The sequence below is a fragment of the Fukomys damarensis genome, unplaced genomic scaffold (genome assembly GCF_012274545.1).
Source record: "Fukomys damarensis isolate Sample0158 unplaced genomic scaffold, DMR_v1.0_HiC HiC_scaffold_27, whole genome shotgun sequence".
Classification (NCBI taxonomy): Eukaryota; Metazoa; Chordata; class Mammalia; order Rodentia; family Bathyergidae; genus Fukomys; species Fukomys damarensis.
In genome coordinates, this window is record NW_022900939.1 from 33,041,674 (window position 1) to 33,060,814 (window position 19,141).

At 37.7% G+C, this 19,141-nt stretch overlaps 1 protein-coding gene across 3 annotated transcripts in view; it reads left to right on the forward strand.

Annotated features, from left to right (window-relative positions):
* The window catches only part of LOC104853110 (contactin-associated protein-like 3), a 239,552-nt gene that overhangs the window by 190,583 nt on the left and 29,828 nt on the right, over positions 1–19,141 (forward strand). For all 3 annotated transcript variants that reach the window (XM_019205537.2, XM_010610958.2, XM_010610959.2), the window contains exons 12-14: positions 2,348–2,467; positions 12,010–12,166; positions 18,544–18,671. In XM_019205537.2, the coding sequence (XP_019061082.1) occupies positions 2,348–2,467; positions 12,010–12,166; positions 18,544–18,671 (405 nt within the window). The remainder of the gene's footprint in view (positions 1–2,347; positions 2,468–12,009; positions 12,167–18,543; positions 18,672–19,141) is intronic.

Genomic DNA, 19,141 nt, shown 5'->3' on the forward strand with positions numbered 1-19,141 from the left:
ATATATATGTATAGTCATTTAAAAAGTCAAACAATTCACATAAAACAAAAGTTCTCCTAGTTACCTTCTTCCATATCTGCTCAGTGTCCAACCCTACCCTGTACCTCAAATGTAACAGTGGTTACCAATTTGAGTGAATCCTACCAGACTCCCATAAGTATGTGTACTTACTGAAATAAGTATATATGGATGGAAAAGGGTAAAGAATGACAGAAAATCAATCTATTCCACTTAGGTTTCCCTCTGTTAAAGCAACACTGCTGATTTGGACAATTTACAATGGAATAATTCTTGTCTATATTTACCTTAAGTTTGCTTAGATTTATTCCCTTTGCTGTTCTGTACATCTCCCATGTTGTGACATGAAAGAAAAATACTCCCATACCTTTCCTTGCATTTTGTCTGTCGACTGAGAATAAAGTCATCCTGGTCAAGAACAAAGAAAATCACATCTACTAGGGGCTAATGCAGATTGCAATCTAGGAAAACACAGATTCAAGCAATCTTGAAAATGTGTTCTGAAATTGTCCTAAATAGCAGCTGTATTTATAGCTTTAAACAAGAGAGGGTTGGAAACTCCATCACTCCTCAGTAGGAATTATGACTGATGGTGGCAAAAGTTAAGGTATCTTGTGAAGAAGGGACTGGGTACAGTAGCAGTCTCCGAGTGACGTGGGGGAAGGAATCCCTTGTTCAAAAGGTCAGCAAAGGTCACAGTATTCCAAAGATTAACACCCAAGGGCAAGGTTTGCAGCCCAGTTCAAAAGTTCAGCTGCAGACCTGTCTGAGCTCTGACACACAGTGGCCTCCTGACTCCATTTTAAGTGCCCCAAGCCAATGCTACTCCTTTCTGAGTTCTTTCCTTGACGTCACTTAAGTGTTCGACAACACTTGTTCAGTAAATATTTATGAAAGTAAATAGAGACAACTCGATAGAATATCAATAGAATGGAAGAATATCTGTCTTATAATGGCACAAATATGTTCCCTTCTCTTCCCCATATGATTATTTGTTGGTCCTAATATTTCATCCATTATTCTATTTGTCCTCCCCAGCCTAGCCTATGTAGATGGTTTGCAGGGCTCTAGCGAGGGGGTCCACATGGTTAGCAACAGCCTCGTAGCTTATCCCAGGGGCCATTAGCGTCCTTTCGCTTCTTTAGATGGATTCTTCCTTTAGGTGAACATGTTATCCTGTTGGTCTTTAAATTCACCCTGCAGATTAACGGTGTTCATCAGCTGCAGGTGTTTTTCATACCTTGGTAAAACATTTACTTGCACAAATGAAAATAGTCAATTATTTCAGAATAAATTAACATTATATAGGGACGTCTTTCGCGAAAGTATTTCCTCTAATGTTTTGAAATTGAACTATCTTGATTTGTCATTTGCAAATATGAATTTCTTTTTAATGAAGAGAAGTTTCTAGTTTAAAAGTTCATCTTTTTAAATTGCTCATTTGTAGGTTTTTAAAAGTAAGTAATGGATATAATTACTGTATTTTTAAATTATAGTATATTAGTTGGATAATCTCAGATTACATAAATAGGTTAACATTAATGTACTGCAGATATTCAGTTTTTACCCGTAGAATGAAAGTTTCATCTTTAATTATAGCATTTAATTCTGACATATCATTGTCATACAGTCATGCAACAACAGCATATAAGATGTGGTTTCACAGGTTTCCCTAAAATTCCCTTCAAATCTTTTACACTGAGTTTCAGATTTAGGCTTCTTTTCCTAAAAGCAAAAAATAACATTTATACACAGAAAATGCAGTCCCTAGCCATTGCCAAAAGACTATTGAAAATGACATTATTGGACCAGAGATTTATCTCAGTGGATCCACTGCCTGCCTAGCAGTGGCAAGGACCCGAGTTCGATCACTGGTAGAGAAAGAAAGGAAGGAAAATGACATCATCACATTCCCACTGTAACTCTGTCTTCATTTTTTCGTTTTTTTTTTTTTTTTTTTAGTACCGGGAATCAAACTTGGGTCCTTGTGCTTGCGAAGCAGGCCACCGAACCACTGAGCTAGATCCCCGGCCCTTCTGTCTTCATTTTTTAATCACCAGTACACTATTTCCTCCTTTCCCCAAATAGAAATGCTGTAGATACCAAATATTTATAGAGCACTGAACATCTAAATTCATTTTAATTTGGTAATGTATGTCATCTTTTTAAATACGAATAAAAATACCTTTCTCTCTGAACAGATATACTGTTATACATGTTAAGAAAAATGATGTTGGGCAGTGTGTATCATGTGTCTGCAATTCATAAATGGAAACCTTTAGACACTCATTACGATGTGCAGGGATTTATTTTGTTTCTGATGTTACAGCCATCTACGAGCAGTCCTGTGAAGCCCTCAGGTACCGAGGGAGCCCCTCTGGGCCTTATTATATCGATGCAGATGGAAGTGGGCCCCTGGGACCAGTTCTTGTGTACTGCAATATGACAGGTATGTTAATAATCTTTAGACTTGTGTATCAGCTCTTTGTGTGTAGACTGAGAAGAAATTTACCTGGCTAGTAGCATGTGATTTGATACTTGTATAACGCTAAGTAGAAGTATTACCTATATATTTGTTTATTTTGTTGTCAATAGATTATTCTTCTATTTCTTGCTTACTTGGGTTAAATTATATGCAAGATTTAGTTTTCTGCCAGGCCAGCCCTGTGGTTTCTATACTTCTCATATTTACATTTGTTCACATGAATCATAATAAATATAAAGCTTTAATTCTTTAAAAGTACTAAGAAATTATATGTACATCCTAGTACTAGTATTTAATCAGAAAATTTAGTGATTTGAATGGTATGTAATTTTCATAATCAAAGAAATGTGATTATTTTTATTATTTTATATTATAAACCATTCTAGTTTAGATGTTATTATAAGTGAACACAGTTTGATTACAGAAGATTGCATGAAAATTCCTCTTAGTTAATTAAATTTTTCCAAAAATTTGCTGTCATCTCTCTCTTCCAACTCTTTGGAAAGTGGAAATCGAGAATAAGCAATTCTCATTTGGTATGCTGAGAAAAAAACTGAAAGTGCCATGAATTTGGTCAGTGCTCAAAGGGGTCAAAAAACACAAAGAAACAGAAAACAAACAAATAAAAGTATGTAGGAGTTCAAAATGCTTTTGCATAGATTGCAAAGAATCTTAAAGGGGAAGTTCAGAAAATCCAGAACCACCTGCATAGCAATGTGCCCAAGATAATGAAATCCTGAAGTCCTGCTGAGAGATAATAATTATCTCTCCAACTCCCTGAATCAAACAGTGAATTGTGGATCTGCAACATCGTCAGCATCAGCCATGTGGCCATTCATTCACATCCTTCATCTTTTTCAAATAGATTTTCCCATAAAGTAGTTCTGGCAAAAACCAAAGGACTCAGTTATAGTCACCACTAGAAGGTTCTTGATTATCATCATTACAAGATGAGGAAACCAAAGCTTAGTGAAATTGATTATGAAAGTTGTAGTGATAAAAATCTAGTTAATGACAGCTGACTCACTAAACCCTGACTTCTTTCTCCCCTAGAAAATTTAGCTTTACTTCAAAAGCTGGACTACTTATAGCCAATAAAAAAATCTAGTATTATAAATCAAGCAATAATCATTAGAAAAGTTCCAGTAGTTTGAAGATATATATATCTGATAACAAAAACCAGTTGCTCCCACCTGGCATGCTAAGGAGCTCAGAATTCATCTTTCCATCTTAAATCAAGTAAAATAATCAAACAAAATGAACAACTCGTCCTAGATTCAACAGAGAGGTAAAGTCACAGAGCAAACCACTGATCCCAAAATCAGAGAGATGGGCAGATACAGAGATTCACCACTTAGCAGAATACATATCCCTAAGCAGAAAGCTCGCTGGGAAACAGATAGGATAGGAAAAGTTCATCTGTAACTTACAAATAGCTGGAGCCTCAGGGGGCGCAAGTCCAAGGGTTTAAAACTCCAGGGGATTCTAGTTACAGAAGAGCCTCCATTCTCTTGTGAGCCTTACCTGTCAGGAACTTGACTAGATTATTACAGTGAATATGAGAGAAAATACTTCCAGAAGGGGAAGATGGAGGAACCATTCTGAAAAAGCTAGAACATTGTTCTTACTTAACAAGGAGTTCCCTCAAAAGAGAGTATTTTACCAGAGTCTAAATCATTGGAATTTTTTTCAGGGCCTAGCCAACTTGGGAAAGGACAGTCTCCTCCAGCCATCCCTTCCCGCCTAAGGGTGGTGGGAGGGGTCGAGAAACACTTTATTACATTACATTCCAGTCCCGAAGCACAGGCTCATCACAAGACTATAGCATGCTGCCCCTCTCCCTGCTTCTTACTACTTTGAGAGCAATTACTTCAACTAGTATATCATGTTCAGCTCTCAAGAAAACAAATCCCAAGGCATACTAAAAGAAAAAAAGATGGTTTGAAGAGACAGACCGAACATTATAAGCCGACGTCAATGTGAGGAATGTTGGAATAAGCAGGCTGCAAATTTAAAATCACTATGATTAATGTGCTAAGGGCTCTGATAAAGTAGACAGCATACTAGAATGGAGGGTCAATGTGAGCGAGAGATGATAATTCTAAAAAGAAGCTAAAAGGAATACAATAAATCAAAAACACTAAAACAGAAATGAAAAATGTATTTTATGAGCTTATGAGAAAGCATCTTTAAGAGGGAGGATAACAGTAAAAACTCCAGTACTGAAAAACAGAGAGAAAAAAATGACTGGGAAAAAACCATAACAAAATATCTGAGAAGTGTGTACAGATACAAAAGAATGAGACTTCTGTATGTAAAGGGATTATCAGAAGAAGAAGAAATAAAGAAAGGAAGAGAAACAACAGTGAGATTTTTCCACAAATTAAAGTCAGCCACCAAGGCACAGATGTGCAAGGTTCAAAGAACACTAAGACAGAATAAACACCCCCCACAAATAAACATCCTACACCTAGGCATGTACATTTAAACTGTAGAAAGTTGGGTAAAGAAAATCTTGAAAGAAATCAAAGGGAAAAAAATAAACACCTTATCCAAAGGAGCAAAGTAAGTCTTATATCTGACCCATCAGAAATCACACAAGGAAGAAGAAAATGGAATGTGAGATTTAAAGGATTGAAATTTTAAAAACACAATAGAAGGCTCCCACCAACTTAGAATACTATACCTTGTGAAGGTGTCATTGAAAATGGAGGAAAAAATAAGGACTTTCTCAGATAAGCCAAGGAGTCAGTTCCCCCAAAAGGCATGACAGTCCTTAATGCAGATGTTTCTAGCAACAGAGAATCATGGATCTTGATGAATCTTTAATCTCTTTTTTCTTTTTGGGATCATGGGAGTAAGTGTATTAGATGTTGCAGATTTCATATAATTTCTTGAATAAATTTTATTATTAAGTGCTATTGATTGCAACTAAATCATAAAGTTAAACTAGCTTGCTTTGATAAGTTGGGTATTTATATGAGCCACTGGGAGCTGTATAGGGATCACGCACTACTCGGTTTCCTTCTGGGCCCCACAGAAGGTAGACAGGGCCTGCTGCATCTCCCTCAGCCCTGGCTCTGACTCTGAAACCCTCCCCACACCAGCACCCTCACAGTGACCCTCTCCACAGGACCACACTCAGGGTCATCAGCTGTATTCTTCCACTGTGCAGATTACTTAAAATTTAAAATTTTTATGAATATGATATGTAGATTACATTAGCTGCTATTTAAAGTCCTTCCCAATGCTAGTATTCTAATTTATATAATCTTAAAAGAAATAATGCACAAATGAGGGGAAAAACAATCATTTCTGTCCTTCCTTGGATCACCTAGGGCTGATTATAACACAGGCAGAAGTAACTTAAATGGCATCTTATAAAAAGGAATGCCCATCCTATAATGTCCCAAGATTACTATTTTACTCTTCTTTTTGCAGATATTTTCTCAACCCTTCCCTTTTTGGTACTGGGGACGTTTTCTCTTATTGCATCTTAACCATGTGTGAATCTATTAAATTGACCACCAGACTATAGATGAACTACAACAAGACTTTGAAATTGTGACACATGACTAAAAACAGCATGTGATCAACAATTGCCAATGTCCAGTTTAGAGTTCTATTAAGTTTCTCTACATGTGATTTAGTTGATCGGAGAGCCCTTGAGGGTGAATATACACAGAAAATAGGCCAGGTTTTAGAAATTCTAAAATTAAAAGCTGTGCGTGCTCAGTTAGGACATTATATGGGAAGCACTCCCTGGGCTGAAATTACTGTAGGAGCCTTTGGGATCTTGCTTTGTAAGTACCAGGGATCCAGGGGTTGTTTAATTTAAAGTTGCTTCAGTTATTCAAATCCACAGTCTCTCGTGCTGGCTGCCCCTTTATGGGTATTGTCCCTTTGCTCCCAGGGACAGAGAACCTAGATTTGCTCCAGTCGTACTCCTGGCCTCCTTGTCCCTCTTTGCTGCTTTCTCCATGATTGGAGGACTGCAAGCCTCAGTCAGGCTGCTCCCTTTGTCTCAGGCACATTTGGCACCAAACATTAAAATCCTGGGATATGAAGTGAAGGGCAGTAATTTCTCAGTGCAAAACCTGCATTGCTTTGAGGTTTGGTTCTTCACGGTGTGTATCCATACAAATCCTTCCCAGTAGCTCTAGTTTGGAAAGTCCCTGTATAAGATATCCTTTATATTGAATATATGGTGTTGAGAGGTTAAAGGGCCAGATAGCGATGTAGTAGGATTACTGTGTCCTCAAGCAACTTCTCGGAGTTATTGCTGTTTCTGCTTTACACTGCCTAGTGTGAGGGCCATTGCTGGGAATGTTGAGGAACCTCAAGTATGTTTGTTCTCTTATCAGACTGCAAAGTTATCTTTTTTATTTCATCAAAACAAATCTATGTGATCAAGGTGACAAATACATCGGAAATTATATCATTGGGCCAACAGATGGTCAGGGCTGTACCAGAATAGTTGGTTCACTTAGATGCTCCAGGTGTGAGTCATCAGTGCTTGTTCATTGGTAGAGAGCTGGTGCAATTCTATTTTAATAAAGTCATGTTTTGGGTTATTCTTTGAGTATGTAGGTCATATCCTTTCAAAATGCATCTTTTAAAAATGTATATGATAAGAGAAATAGACCCACATACAGATCAGGAAAACACTGATTAAAGGAGAAATGTACTCTCACACTTTGGCCTTGTTCTTGTGTTGCTGTACAAAAAAAATAGTTTTAAGAGTAGAAAGTCATTGTGTACATTGTATATTCTTAGACACGATGTCACAGACATTTAATCATCCGTTCTCCCCAAGTAGATTCTCCTCGAGGCTGACTTCTAGCTAGTTACACAAATACAACCCCCTAAATTTGTTGCAAACTCTCAAGCATACAAATTTCAATTAAAAACTAAAAGAGGTTTCTTTTTTCACATTCACACAGACACCTCCAGCCCAGTGATGGCTTCTCTTGGCCAGTTCTGCTCAGCCAACTTGCAGGAAGTGTGGTGTAGCCCAGAAGCCAGGAAGTGGGACCCCCAGTTCTGTTCTCCCTCCTACCCTCAGGGCACCTCAGCTACCTTCAGGGGCACTGGGCTTCGGGCCCTGGCTGGGGACTGGGGGTTGCACACTTGGAGGTCAGAGGTACAGGTCAACATCAGTTTCAGGAGCTTAGTTCAAAGCCCTGATACTCTAGGGCTCTGCCTCTTCTTGACTGGGTAAATTGAGCAATAAAATGTGTCTTCCTGATAGAGAGACATGCATGTAGTTTTTTTTTAATTCAGGGAAATTTTGCTAATAACAGTATGACTTGCTTTTTGTTCACCGTTTGGGTATAGTGGCCAATTAGGGTGGGATGGGTCTAACAGCTCTTCCCAGAGAATAATGCTTCTTTCGGCTTTGCAGTCTACCTTTAATTCTGCTTGTCACTTTTTGGCTTTGTCTTTAGATGATCTCAACAGGATGTCACTGTTTATTTCCCAGACCCACTACTCCCACTTGGGTCTAAGAAGAAATCATCATTGGAGTTAGTACAATAGATTTTCTACTGGCCGCCCCTTTCCTCCACGTTGCCTGGTGTAATATCTTAATTTTCAGAAATGCACATGATGTTATTGTAGGAAGCTCTTCTTGCAGCATAACAGGCTGACTTTTCTCCCTCCTCCAGGAGTTCTCGCAGTTTCCTGCAGAGCCTCTACTGCTCCCCAACATAGCTGCCGGATGGTTTATTACAAGCACCTTATTATCAGTAACAGTTAAATACTGCTTTGTCTTTCTTCTTTTTAGATTTAGCAATCAGAAATAGTATATATTAGCAGAACAATAAATAAAGCCACTCAAATTTCACCCTTCAATTTTCATCTTCTTAATTTAATCTTAATTATATCTTAATCTTTCATCCTAATTTAATCTTCTATTAATACAAGTGAACAGTGTTGGGGTACCCTCAGCTGTGGTGGGTCATGCAGAATCAGGGGTGTCCACCTGTATTGCACCGGCCTAATCTGCCTCCCTCCGGGCCAGTTTGCTCCTGTGGACTATTTCCAGACCACGCTCTTCCCCGGGCTAGACGTTTCCTGCCCCTTCCTCCACCGGGATGCTCTTCCTGACTTTCACCTTTAAATCTTCCCCACTGTGCCAGACGGAGGCAGCCCCCATGAGGTCTGTGTCGGGGAGTCTGCCTTCTTTAGATGCCACTCAGCCAGTTCCACCTACTTCAAAGAGTACAGGGCATGTTCCCTTCCATTTCTAAGCTCACTTCCAAATTCCGTGTCTGTTGCTTAGCAGCTGTGGAAATTTGACTAATTAGTGTTTCCGAGTCTCTGTTTCCTCTTCAGAAAAAATGGGCCCCGTATAAGACCTCCCACATGAAGAAGATAACCCACGTAAGAAGTCAGGAAGTGGGAGATCCTGATCCCCACCTCTCCGGGTGTTTATATCAATTATACTTGGCCCATCACCTCCTGAGTGGGTGAGTGAGCACCTCCCAAGGGCTAGAGCTTGGCTGGACACTGCACAGGCCAGCAGAGGACCCTCCCAAAGAGCTCAAAGTGAGTTAATGAATTGGCTAATTTTTGAGCATTTACTTCTATACTTTTAGGTATAAGGATTCTTTCAAAGCAGCCCACTTTTAATTTGGAGAGTGGGAGATTAAAAGTGAAAATAAAATTAGTTTTAAAAACTACTTTATAGTCACATTAGTATTCCTTTTCTATGCATGTTCAACATACAAGCATTGCTCATTTACATATATTATAACCATCATGCTGCTACTGAAGAATATTAAATAGAAACTTAATTTAGACAAATATCTAGAGTGGACTTAGTATTTCCAGAAGCTCCTGGTTAGGGTAGAGATGAAGTAGGAGGATAAAATAGCTTGAGTTTCCCTTATTACAGCTCTGACCTGATTTGCATTATTAGTGGGTACAAGCAGGCCAGCAGAATTCTAATCTCATACATGCAACACTGGAATGAATTGATTTGAGGCTCTGTAATTGCACTGATGTCTGTCTGTGTCTTGTACTCAGAAATTATAGTTCAGTTCATTTGAGGTGTAGCTTGGGGTTTGAGAATTTTAAAAAGATACACAGGTAAGCTTTCAGAAGCTATTGTGCTAGGAACTCACCTACTGTAATAGAGGAAATGGGACATTCTACTCCTATCATGATAGTTTTCCTGTTTACATTTGAAAAAAGAGTTCTTCCTGATGATTTTCTAGGTCTTTAAAATGTATTTATTTATATTTTTTTGGTGTTTTGAGACAGGATCTCACTCATTATGTAGCCCAAGCTGGCCTCAAACTTGGCGGCAATCCTCCTGCCTCAGCTTCCTGAGGGCTGGGATTACAGGTGTACCCCACCATGCCAAGCTAAATTTAATGTTTTGAAATGATTTGAAGTTACTGTGGCCTCATACATTTGTGAGAAATAATAGATAGAAACCAAGTACCTTCTACCCATCACAACCAGGGTATAGAAACGGATGCATTCAATAAGCACATTCCCACCAGCACAGGAATCCTCCCCTGGCCCTCAGTAACCACACCTGCTTCCTGCTTCAACTCATCAGCTGGAAACCCCGACAACCACCGGACTGTTCTCCATTCTGTGCTCTTTTCCCTTCACAAATGTGATGTGTGTGTGTGTGACTTCCTTCACTTTACATTATGGTCTCAAATTTAAATGTTGCATGTTTCTCTTATGTGAGAAACCTCATATATAAAATGCCGAATAAGAGATAGACAGTAGGAAAAAGCGAGATGGGTCTTTGGCATATGGGAAGGGGACCGAGAGACAGAGGAAGGGAGAGCAGGGAAATGGGGTTAAAAGCGGAGAATTGTCACGTGCTGTGTACATGCACCAAGTTGCCACGAGGAATGTGATCATCTTGTACCACAGACATACGTACGTATCTCCAAGAGATGGTGGAGGGGATTACAGAGAAAGAATTAAGGTGTGTGGTGTACAAAGCACCAACTCCCCATGAAGAATGTAATCATTATGTACTTCAAAATGTACCAATAAAAAGAACTGTATAACTCATCAGTTCTGTCTTTGTTAAGTAAGCTAATATTGGAATTCAGATAAAGCATGGTACGAAAGAGCCATAAAAGTAAATACTCTAAACTTTATGGTAAATTTAGTAATTATATGAATCATACAATAATAAAACCTTATTCTTAAAAAAGTTATGTAAATGGAATCTCAGAGTAAGTTCCTTTGGGAATTGATTTTTTCACTCAGCATAATCTGGCCATGTGTACCGTGATTATGTGTTTACTTTAATATTCACTCGACTCCCACTCCCAACAGCATGCCTTTGCTTTCTTTTTCTTTTTTTCTCCATTAACTTTATTGGTACATTTTAGGTAAACAATAGAGTTCCATTCATCCTTGGGATCGTGCACCTTTACCTGATGTATCTTGGTTCTTATTTTCTCCCCATTCCCCTGCCCTCCTTTCACCCCCCCACCCTTCCCTATTTGCAAAGACTTTGTTTCCAGTTTTTCCTTTTCTAATATTTTTTCTTTTCCCTTCTTTCTTTCCCTTCCACTTCCTCTACTCCTTTAGACCTTTTCTTTTTATTTCACATTATCAGTTATACATTTCGATCCTTATTTATACTTTTTAGTTTTTCCTACCAGAGAAACTATTTGATTTACACGTGTCCTATTTATTTCACATAAGAGTATGGCCTCAATGCGCATCTATTGGATACAACTGTCTCTAGTTTCTCATTCTTTATGGCTGAGTAGTACTCCGTTTTATAAACAGCACGTCTTGTCTTAACACTTGGTTCTGTAGAACTCAGGCCCTCTCTAGGTCAGCCATTTAATCATGTCCCGTGCTAACGAGATGGTTCTGGATGTCTGCATGACTGAGTTAGGAGTGACCTGGGGCACTTTGTTTCTGAGCATAATATTCATCTCAGGTGTGAAAAGTTATTGGTGCTATTTCTTTAGTATCCATTTAAGTAGACAGGCTAAGCAATGCAAGAAAAGCACATATCTCCAAAAAATCTAGTGAGTCTGAACTGTACCATAACTTTCCAAATGTGTAACTTTACAGCAAGTGTGATGAGATAGACCAGTATTTCTTTATGATATTAAACTTTTTCAATGAGCATCTTATCATCTCAAAGAAATTTATTCTTAGGGCATAAATTATTGTGGCTTTTGTTTTGATAACAGTTGTTTTTCTGAATATTATTTTCATGGAGAGTATGTAACATCATGTACAAAGAAGTTAAGGAATATTTTTCTAGTGAAAATTATATAGGAAATTATAGGGAAAATAGATGGGAGTCATTTAAACATATATTTAAACGAAGGAAAGCACAATTTTTGTTGCAGGGATAAAATGTAACTTGTGAAGTGTATACGCACACACACACACACACACACACACACACACACACACACAACCTGGGAGTACAGGGATTATATTGGAGTGATGGTGGTGCCAGGGGCAAAGTAGATGTCATCTTTCTCATGCTTATCTTTCAGATGGAACCCCACTGAGCTGGTGGATTGGAAGAACCAATGAAACACGCTCTCACTGGGGGCACCCTCTGCCTGGGGCTCACAAGTGTACTTGTGGATTGGAGGGAAACTGCATTGATTCTCAATATCATTGCAATTGCGATGCTGACCGGAATGAATGGTGATTTTCTTGCTCAAAAATGTAGTTTCTGTTCCTTAATCATGCATAGTGAATTAAATATCAGATAAGCTGGTATAAAATAGTAAAATATGCTCAAACAAGTTAGAAATGTAAATTTGGATACATATGTTTAACTAATCCAAGGATTAAATTTCATGAACAAAGAGTTACCATTTTACTGTGAATACTATATAATGTGCATTTCATTTTTCTTAAATTGGGAATTTGATGTTTCTCACTCCTAGAAATCAAATACCAGTCTCCAAAGTTCTGTTTAAATAATCATTCTAGTATTCATGCAGTACAGTATACTCTTAGCAGTAATTCAAAAAGTGAATTCCTTCAAACCTTTGTTTTAAGTAGATTTGGGATATAATACTACACATTACACATTCTATCTTTCTTTAAGAATTCACCAGTAAACATCAGCACACTGAAACAGAGAGCCTGCTAGAAGGACTATGCTCTGTGTAATTCCTAAGTTCCGTGCTCACTGAAGCCTTTTTTGTAACACTTTGCTGTAGACTTGCTATTGTCTAGGGGAACATCACTCAAAAAACACAAGATTTGCAGTAAATGGCCTTCCCACCTGCTGAGGGAGGACACAGGAAAACTGAGCCGTCCTGGTTGTCTGACACCCTTTACCTTATGTACTCCTTTCACTAGAGCCCTTGTGTGACACATACCTGTACTTTTGTTTGCCAGAAAGCTTAGGAGGGGAGCATTGCAGTCACATCCTAATTTCAGACAAGGGACTGTGTAATTATTTGCTTTTTTAACATATTTACTTTGAAGCTTCCAGTGTACAGATCTTAGCCAGCAACTAAGAATGCAACCGTTTTCATGGTTATTCCCAGCTCTTGCAGAATATTTTGTAAATGAGACTGTGCATAAAAGAGGTAGTAGAGGATTTTAATTTCTCTTAATTTTTCTAATGAAGTTAATTTTTATCAGTTTGTAAAGGTATGACTTACCAATCTCGCATAAAGATTTTTTAAAGTTATACAATGCAAAATCTATAATTCTATAGTACTGAGATAAATAAAACAATTAGCGAAGCTGATATTTTAATTCTTATAACAATATCTTGATATTACAGCCATGTCTTATATAATGTATATCATTCTCAAAAATGCATAGAGCATTGTGCAGATAAGTGAAATCGTATAAGCTTTAAACAATTGCCATGATGGAGACTATGATATCAATTATAATTAAAATTATAAGTCAGCAACAAATATATAATTTTTAGAAACTCATAGGAAGAAAAGGTCCAAAGAGGAAGGGAAAGTGGGAAAGTAGGGGAAAGGAAAGAAGAGAGTGGAATTGATATGAGAAAATGAAAAAATGGAAACAAAGTCTTTGTAAATAGAGAGGGGTGGAGGGGTTGAAGGAAGGGCAGGGGAATGGGGAAAAATAAGAATCAAGATATATTATATAAAAGTACAAATCCCGGATAAGGAATGACATTATTTTGTATACCTAAAATGTACCAACAAAATTAATTTAAAAACACACCCACCCCTCCACCCCCCACCCCACACAAGACAGAAGGGGCCAGGGATTTAGCTCCGTGATTCCACCACCTGCCTCACAAGCTCAAGGACCCAAGTTCGATCCCTGGTACCCCCCTGAAAAAAAGACACAAAATTGAAATGAAATAAATGCTTAAAAGTTTGGAAAAGAAGAAACAAAGTGGGAACGTGTTGACTGTAGATAACACAATTGTTTAACAGAAAATTGAAGATAATATAAAAAATACTGTCAAAGTAATGAAAGTTCAGTAATTTTGCTCAGTTGAAATTGATAATCAAATAATTGAGAAATCACATGAATTTCTACAAAATTGTAAAATGATTATTATTATAAATTCTAGTTTAAATATTTTCCATGTTAAATTCTAGAGGATAATTGTAATACTTTTTTTGGATTGATTGTTTGAGACAGCAGCTCACTGTGTAGGTCAGGCTGAACTTAAACTCATTAAGTAGCCCAAGCTGGCCTTGAATATGTAGCCGTCCTCCTGTCTTGGCCTCCTGAGTGCTGGGATTACAGGCATGTACCACCACACCTGTCTATATTAGCTATAATACCTTTATGGAAAAACTATAAATTATTATAAATTAAAAATAAATTATAGGGCCTGGGATTTAGCTCAGTGGTTCTGCCACCTGCCTCACAAGCACAAGGACCCAAGTTCAATCCCCAGTACCAATCAATCAATCATAAATTATTTTAAACTTTAGATCATCCAAATTAATTACTGCCAAGGATAATGTGACTCAATATTTTAAAGCAGCACTTCTCAGTCTAGGGTACTTTTGACTCACAGGGAGTATTTGGCATTTGAAGACAGTTTTGTCTCAAAGAGAGGGAGCTATTTCTATAGATATATTATAAGTCAGAATTGCTCCTAAACATCCTACAATATACAAGACAGCCCCATAACACAAAATCATACATCCCAAAATATCCATAGTGCTACTATGGAAAAGTCTGTAGTAAGATGTCATTCTCCTCAAATTAATCTATAAATTTAATTAAATTTCAAACAAATGCTAAGTGTTTTACTTGCTGGTGTGGATTGTAACAAGGTAGTTTTAAAATTTATATGGAAAGTAGGAGTAAAAGAATAGGCAAGGTGCTTTTTAAGATGAAAAACAAGAAGAGACCAGTCCTGTCAGACATCCAGACTGATTATCATGCTGTAGTAATTAATGCAGGTTAAATTGGCCAACAGATAGGCAATCAAGCCAATTAAACAGAAACTGAAAACCTAGAAATTTTCATGGGAATTAGTTGTGTGTCATAATGATTATGTTATTCCTGACCTATTCCCAAAAACAATTATGAAATTTAAGACATATTTCCCTGTCTTGCTTTCTTTTTTTTTTCAAATTGAGTTTCTTGGTACATTTTAGGTATACAGTACAGTTACATTCATTATTGGGATCTTGTACCTCTACATGACAGGTCGTGGTTCTCATTTTTTCCCCTTGTCCCTACCCTCCCTTCACCCCCTCCTCCCCTCCCCATTTGCAAATACTTTATTTTCATCTTTTCATTTTCTCACATTTTTTTCTTTTCCCTTATTACCCTTTCACTACCCATCCCACCTTCCCTACACCTTTAGCCCTTTTCTTCCCATTTCACAATGTCAGTTATCTCATTAGGATCTTATGTGCTATTACAGTTTATTCACAGCAGAGAAACTATTTGGTATTTACATGTGTGACTTATTTATTTCACTTAGGAGTATATTCTCAATATGTATCCATTTTCCTATAAATGAATCTAATTTCTCATTCTTTATGGCTGAGTAATATTCCATTTTATAGAAAAACCTCATCTTTAGCCAGTTTCCAACTGATGGGCAAATGGGCTGTTTCCAAGTTTTAGCTATTACAAACTATGCCGCTATAAACATGGCTGTGCATATATCACTGTGATATGATTCTTTTAATTCTTTTGGAAAAATACCCAGCCGAGGTATGGGAGGGTCAAATGGAACCTCCAGTCCCAGCTCTTTGAGGTATCTCCATATTGATTTCCATAGTGGTTGCACCAGTCTGCACTCCCACCCTGTTTTGCTTTCTTAAGAGTCCCCCCAAATGTATAGCTCTACTGTGCCCCAAACCAAGTCCCTTGGTAAATAATTAGAAGTAGATTTTAGAAATTTTTATAGTGTGTAGGGAAGCATAATTTCATGGCAATAGAAATTTTTAAGCAAAGTTATTTGGAAGTTCTTTTAAAGAAATTTAAAGACTAGTGCAAGAGGTTATTGTACTGAGGGAAGAGCTATTTACAAGTTTAGATCATCTGGGTTGAATATTACTTGTCCAATGTGCTTAGGACCAGAAGGTTTTTAAATGTGGGAATCTTGAAATTCAGAATATGTGTACATACCTAAGGAGATATCTTGGAGATGGGACCCAAGTCTACATTGCCTGATGCAATTATGTGCAATAGTTTTGGTGCAGCTGAATTTGGCTTTAACCCTCAAAATAGATGAATGGCAGCATTTCCCCTTGTGGCATAGTCTCAGCATTTTAAAAGTGTCAGATCACGTAACACTTTCCACTTTGGAGTTTTGAATTAGGGTTGCTTAAAATTTTTCAAAAAATAATGGGGGCGGTGGACAAAAAGGAAAGGTCCCTATTGGTAACCCTAAGGTAACCATGGCAAATCTTCACTGTCCAGTGTTCTGTATAAAACTGCATAGTTGGGATCTGCTTGTACCAACGAGAAATCAGTGAAAAATGTTAGCTGTTCTTTTTTTTTTGATACCGGAGATTGAACTCAGGTCCTTGCGCTTGCAAGGCAGGCCACCGAACTGCTGAGCTAAATCCCCGGCTGTTAGCCATTCTTATACTCCGCCTTCCTAGGAGAGAGAGGCTTAGCACTTGCTCTAATGCAACTGAGATGTACTGCAGTGTTGTACTACAGTGTCCCTTACACAAGTTCAACATTTTAAATACAACATCAATAATGTAAATTGCAGGTTTTATGTAAAATGGATCTTTAGAATTCAAATGGCCTTCATAAATAACTAATAGAATTGCTTTTCCCTACTAGACTATCTCCCTAAAATTGTGCTTTTGATGTCTTCCAGTTGAGTTTCTCACACTGACCTACCACATTTCTCAGAAGACATATTTCCAGCTTATCCACCCTCACTCCACTGTAGGGCTAAATGAATGATGTTGACTTTTGATAATCCATGCTCCCTTCTTTACACAAACATAAGTAACAGAGTCTTAACTAGACAAAAGGACTTTAGTCTGAATTTTAGAAATAATATTTTTACCATTAATTATTTTTACATATTCCAGAGGATTTAACACACATTAATTTATATCTCTTCATATGCCTTACAGGTTGCTTCCCTTTTTACAGGATGGAAATATTAAATAATATAGCCATTTTACTTTAATTCTAGCTTTTCAAATTTTGATTCCTAAAGCCTCATAAAAATTTAGAAAACATTATTTTTGCAAATACAAAAGACTGCACTAATTATTAGCCATTATTAGTCATTCTCATCTTTTGCCACAGTGATGCAAAGAAGTGTGTGGGAACTGAGCAATTTACACAAATAAAACAGTATTATTGAATTTGTTAAGGATTCTGTGTCAGAATGAGGAAGCAGACTGAATGATTTTCTACAAATTAGAATATATTTGCAGCTGAGTCACATATATAATGAAATATTTAAAATCACAAAAGAATAGACAAATGTCTATGTTTTGGGCAGAGAACATATTAGTGGCCCAGCTGAGACCAGGATCTCAGGGCATCCCAGCTTCTCCAGACCTCTTTGTATTGGACCCAGAGATGCACATTTCTTTTCCCAGGCATTTACACATGCAATGATAATGACTAGTATTATAATGAAGATGAAAACAGTTAAAATCCATAGTGTCCAATAGGCCACATGCTTTTTAGAACCAGAGATTGTACTTTTTCTTCAGTGTCATGCCTGGCCCGGGCCTAATGAATAGAATATCTGTCCACTAAATGATTGGACCCAACATTTCCCAGGACACTTTCACACACACTAATCTGGGTAATATGTGTTCAGTTTATTTTGTTTTTGAATTTGTGGGTTTTGTAATTTACAAATTAGCAAGGAAAAAAATGCCCAATAATCAAAAAAGACTGAAAAAGTAATGATACAATTGTGTGAAAGATTATCTAAATATAGTATTATTTATATTTGCAATTAATAATCCTTTAAATAATATCCTGAAACTAATTTTGTCATTATCTAACCTATCTATACTATCTAGTGTGTCATTATCTTGAAAATATTGTCCTCTGCTTGTAAAATGATTTTTGCCCTTCTTGATTTTTGCCCCTCTGTTCTCTGTGTTCAGTGAGACTGGGAGTTGACAAATGATTCAGGAGTTGCTAAACTGATGCTCCTGCGTCAGATCCACCCACTGACCTGCTTTTGTATAGCCCATGAGCTAAGAATTCTTTTCATATTTCTAAGCAGTTAAAAAATAAAATGAATAATTTCATGATGCATAAAACTTGCATAAAATCCAAATTTCAGTGTCCATAAATTTCTGTTGCAGCACAGGCACACCCACAGCTGACACTTGTGGCTGCTGTCACACTGCCATGGCTGAGCTGTGTAGTTACAGGGGCTGCTTGGCTTGAGAATCCCATTGACTATATGGCCCTTTACAGAAGAAGCTTGCTGATTCTTGGTTTTGATTTTTAATAATTTCTGTGCCCTTAAAATCCTGAAAAATATTTGTAAGTGTTCACTTAGTCCTTCAATATTAGTCTCAAATTGCAAAAAGAGATCATAGTTATTGTATCTGAATGTTAATGAGAACAATTTTAAGGGTTTGGTTGTTGTTTTTCAGGACCAGTGATACGATAGTCCTTTCCCATAAGGAGAACCTACCAGTCCCTCAGACTGTGGTGATAGACACAAGGCGACCTCACTCCGCAGCTGCTCATGAACTGAGGCCTCTGCTCTGCCAGGGGGACAGTAAGTAGCACCAAGATAAAGCTTTCTTTTTATAATAGCATGCTTTATTAGAACAACATCGTGTTAGTCATCTTTATGTCACTGTGACCACATATTGGAAGTAAAGAACTTCAAAGGAAGAAGTGTTCAGTTCTGGCTTATGGTTTCAGAGGTTTCAGTCCAAGGTCAGTTGGCTCCATTGTTCTAGGCCTGTGGTGAGGCAGAAGATCCTGGTGAGAACATGGTGGAGCAAAGCTGCTCACTTGATGACATCTAGGAAGCAAGCAGAGAGAGGAGAGGGAGAGGGATCCTACACCTTCTCCAAGAACATATCCCCAGTGACCTCCCTTTCCTCCACTAGGCCCTACCACTGCCTGAGGATTCTGCTATTTTCCAGGAGCACCAAAGCCTTTAACATATGGGCCTCTGGTGGACATTTTAGCTTCAAACCATAACAAGCATGGAAGTAAAAGCATTATCTGTGCTAAAGA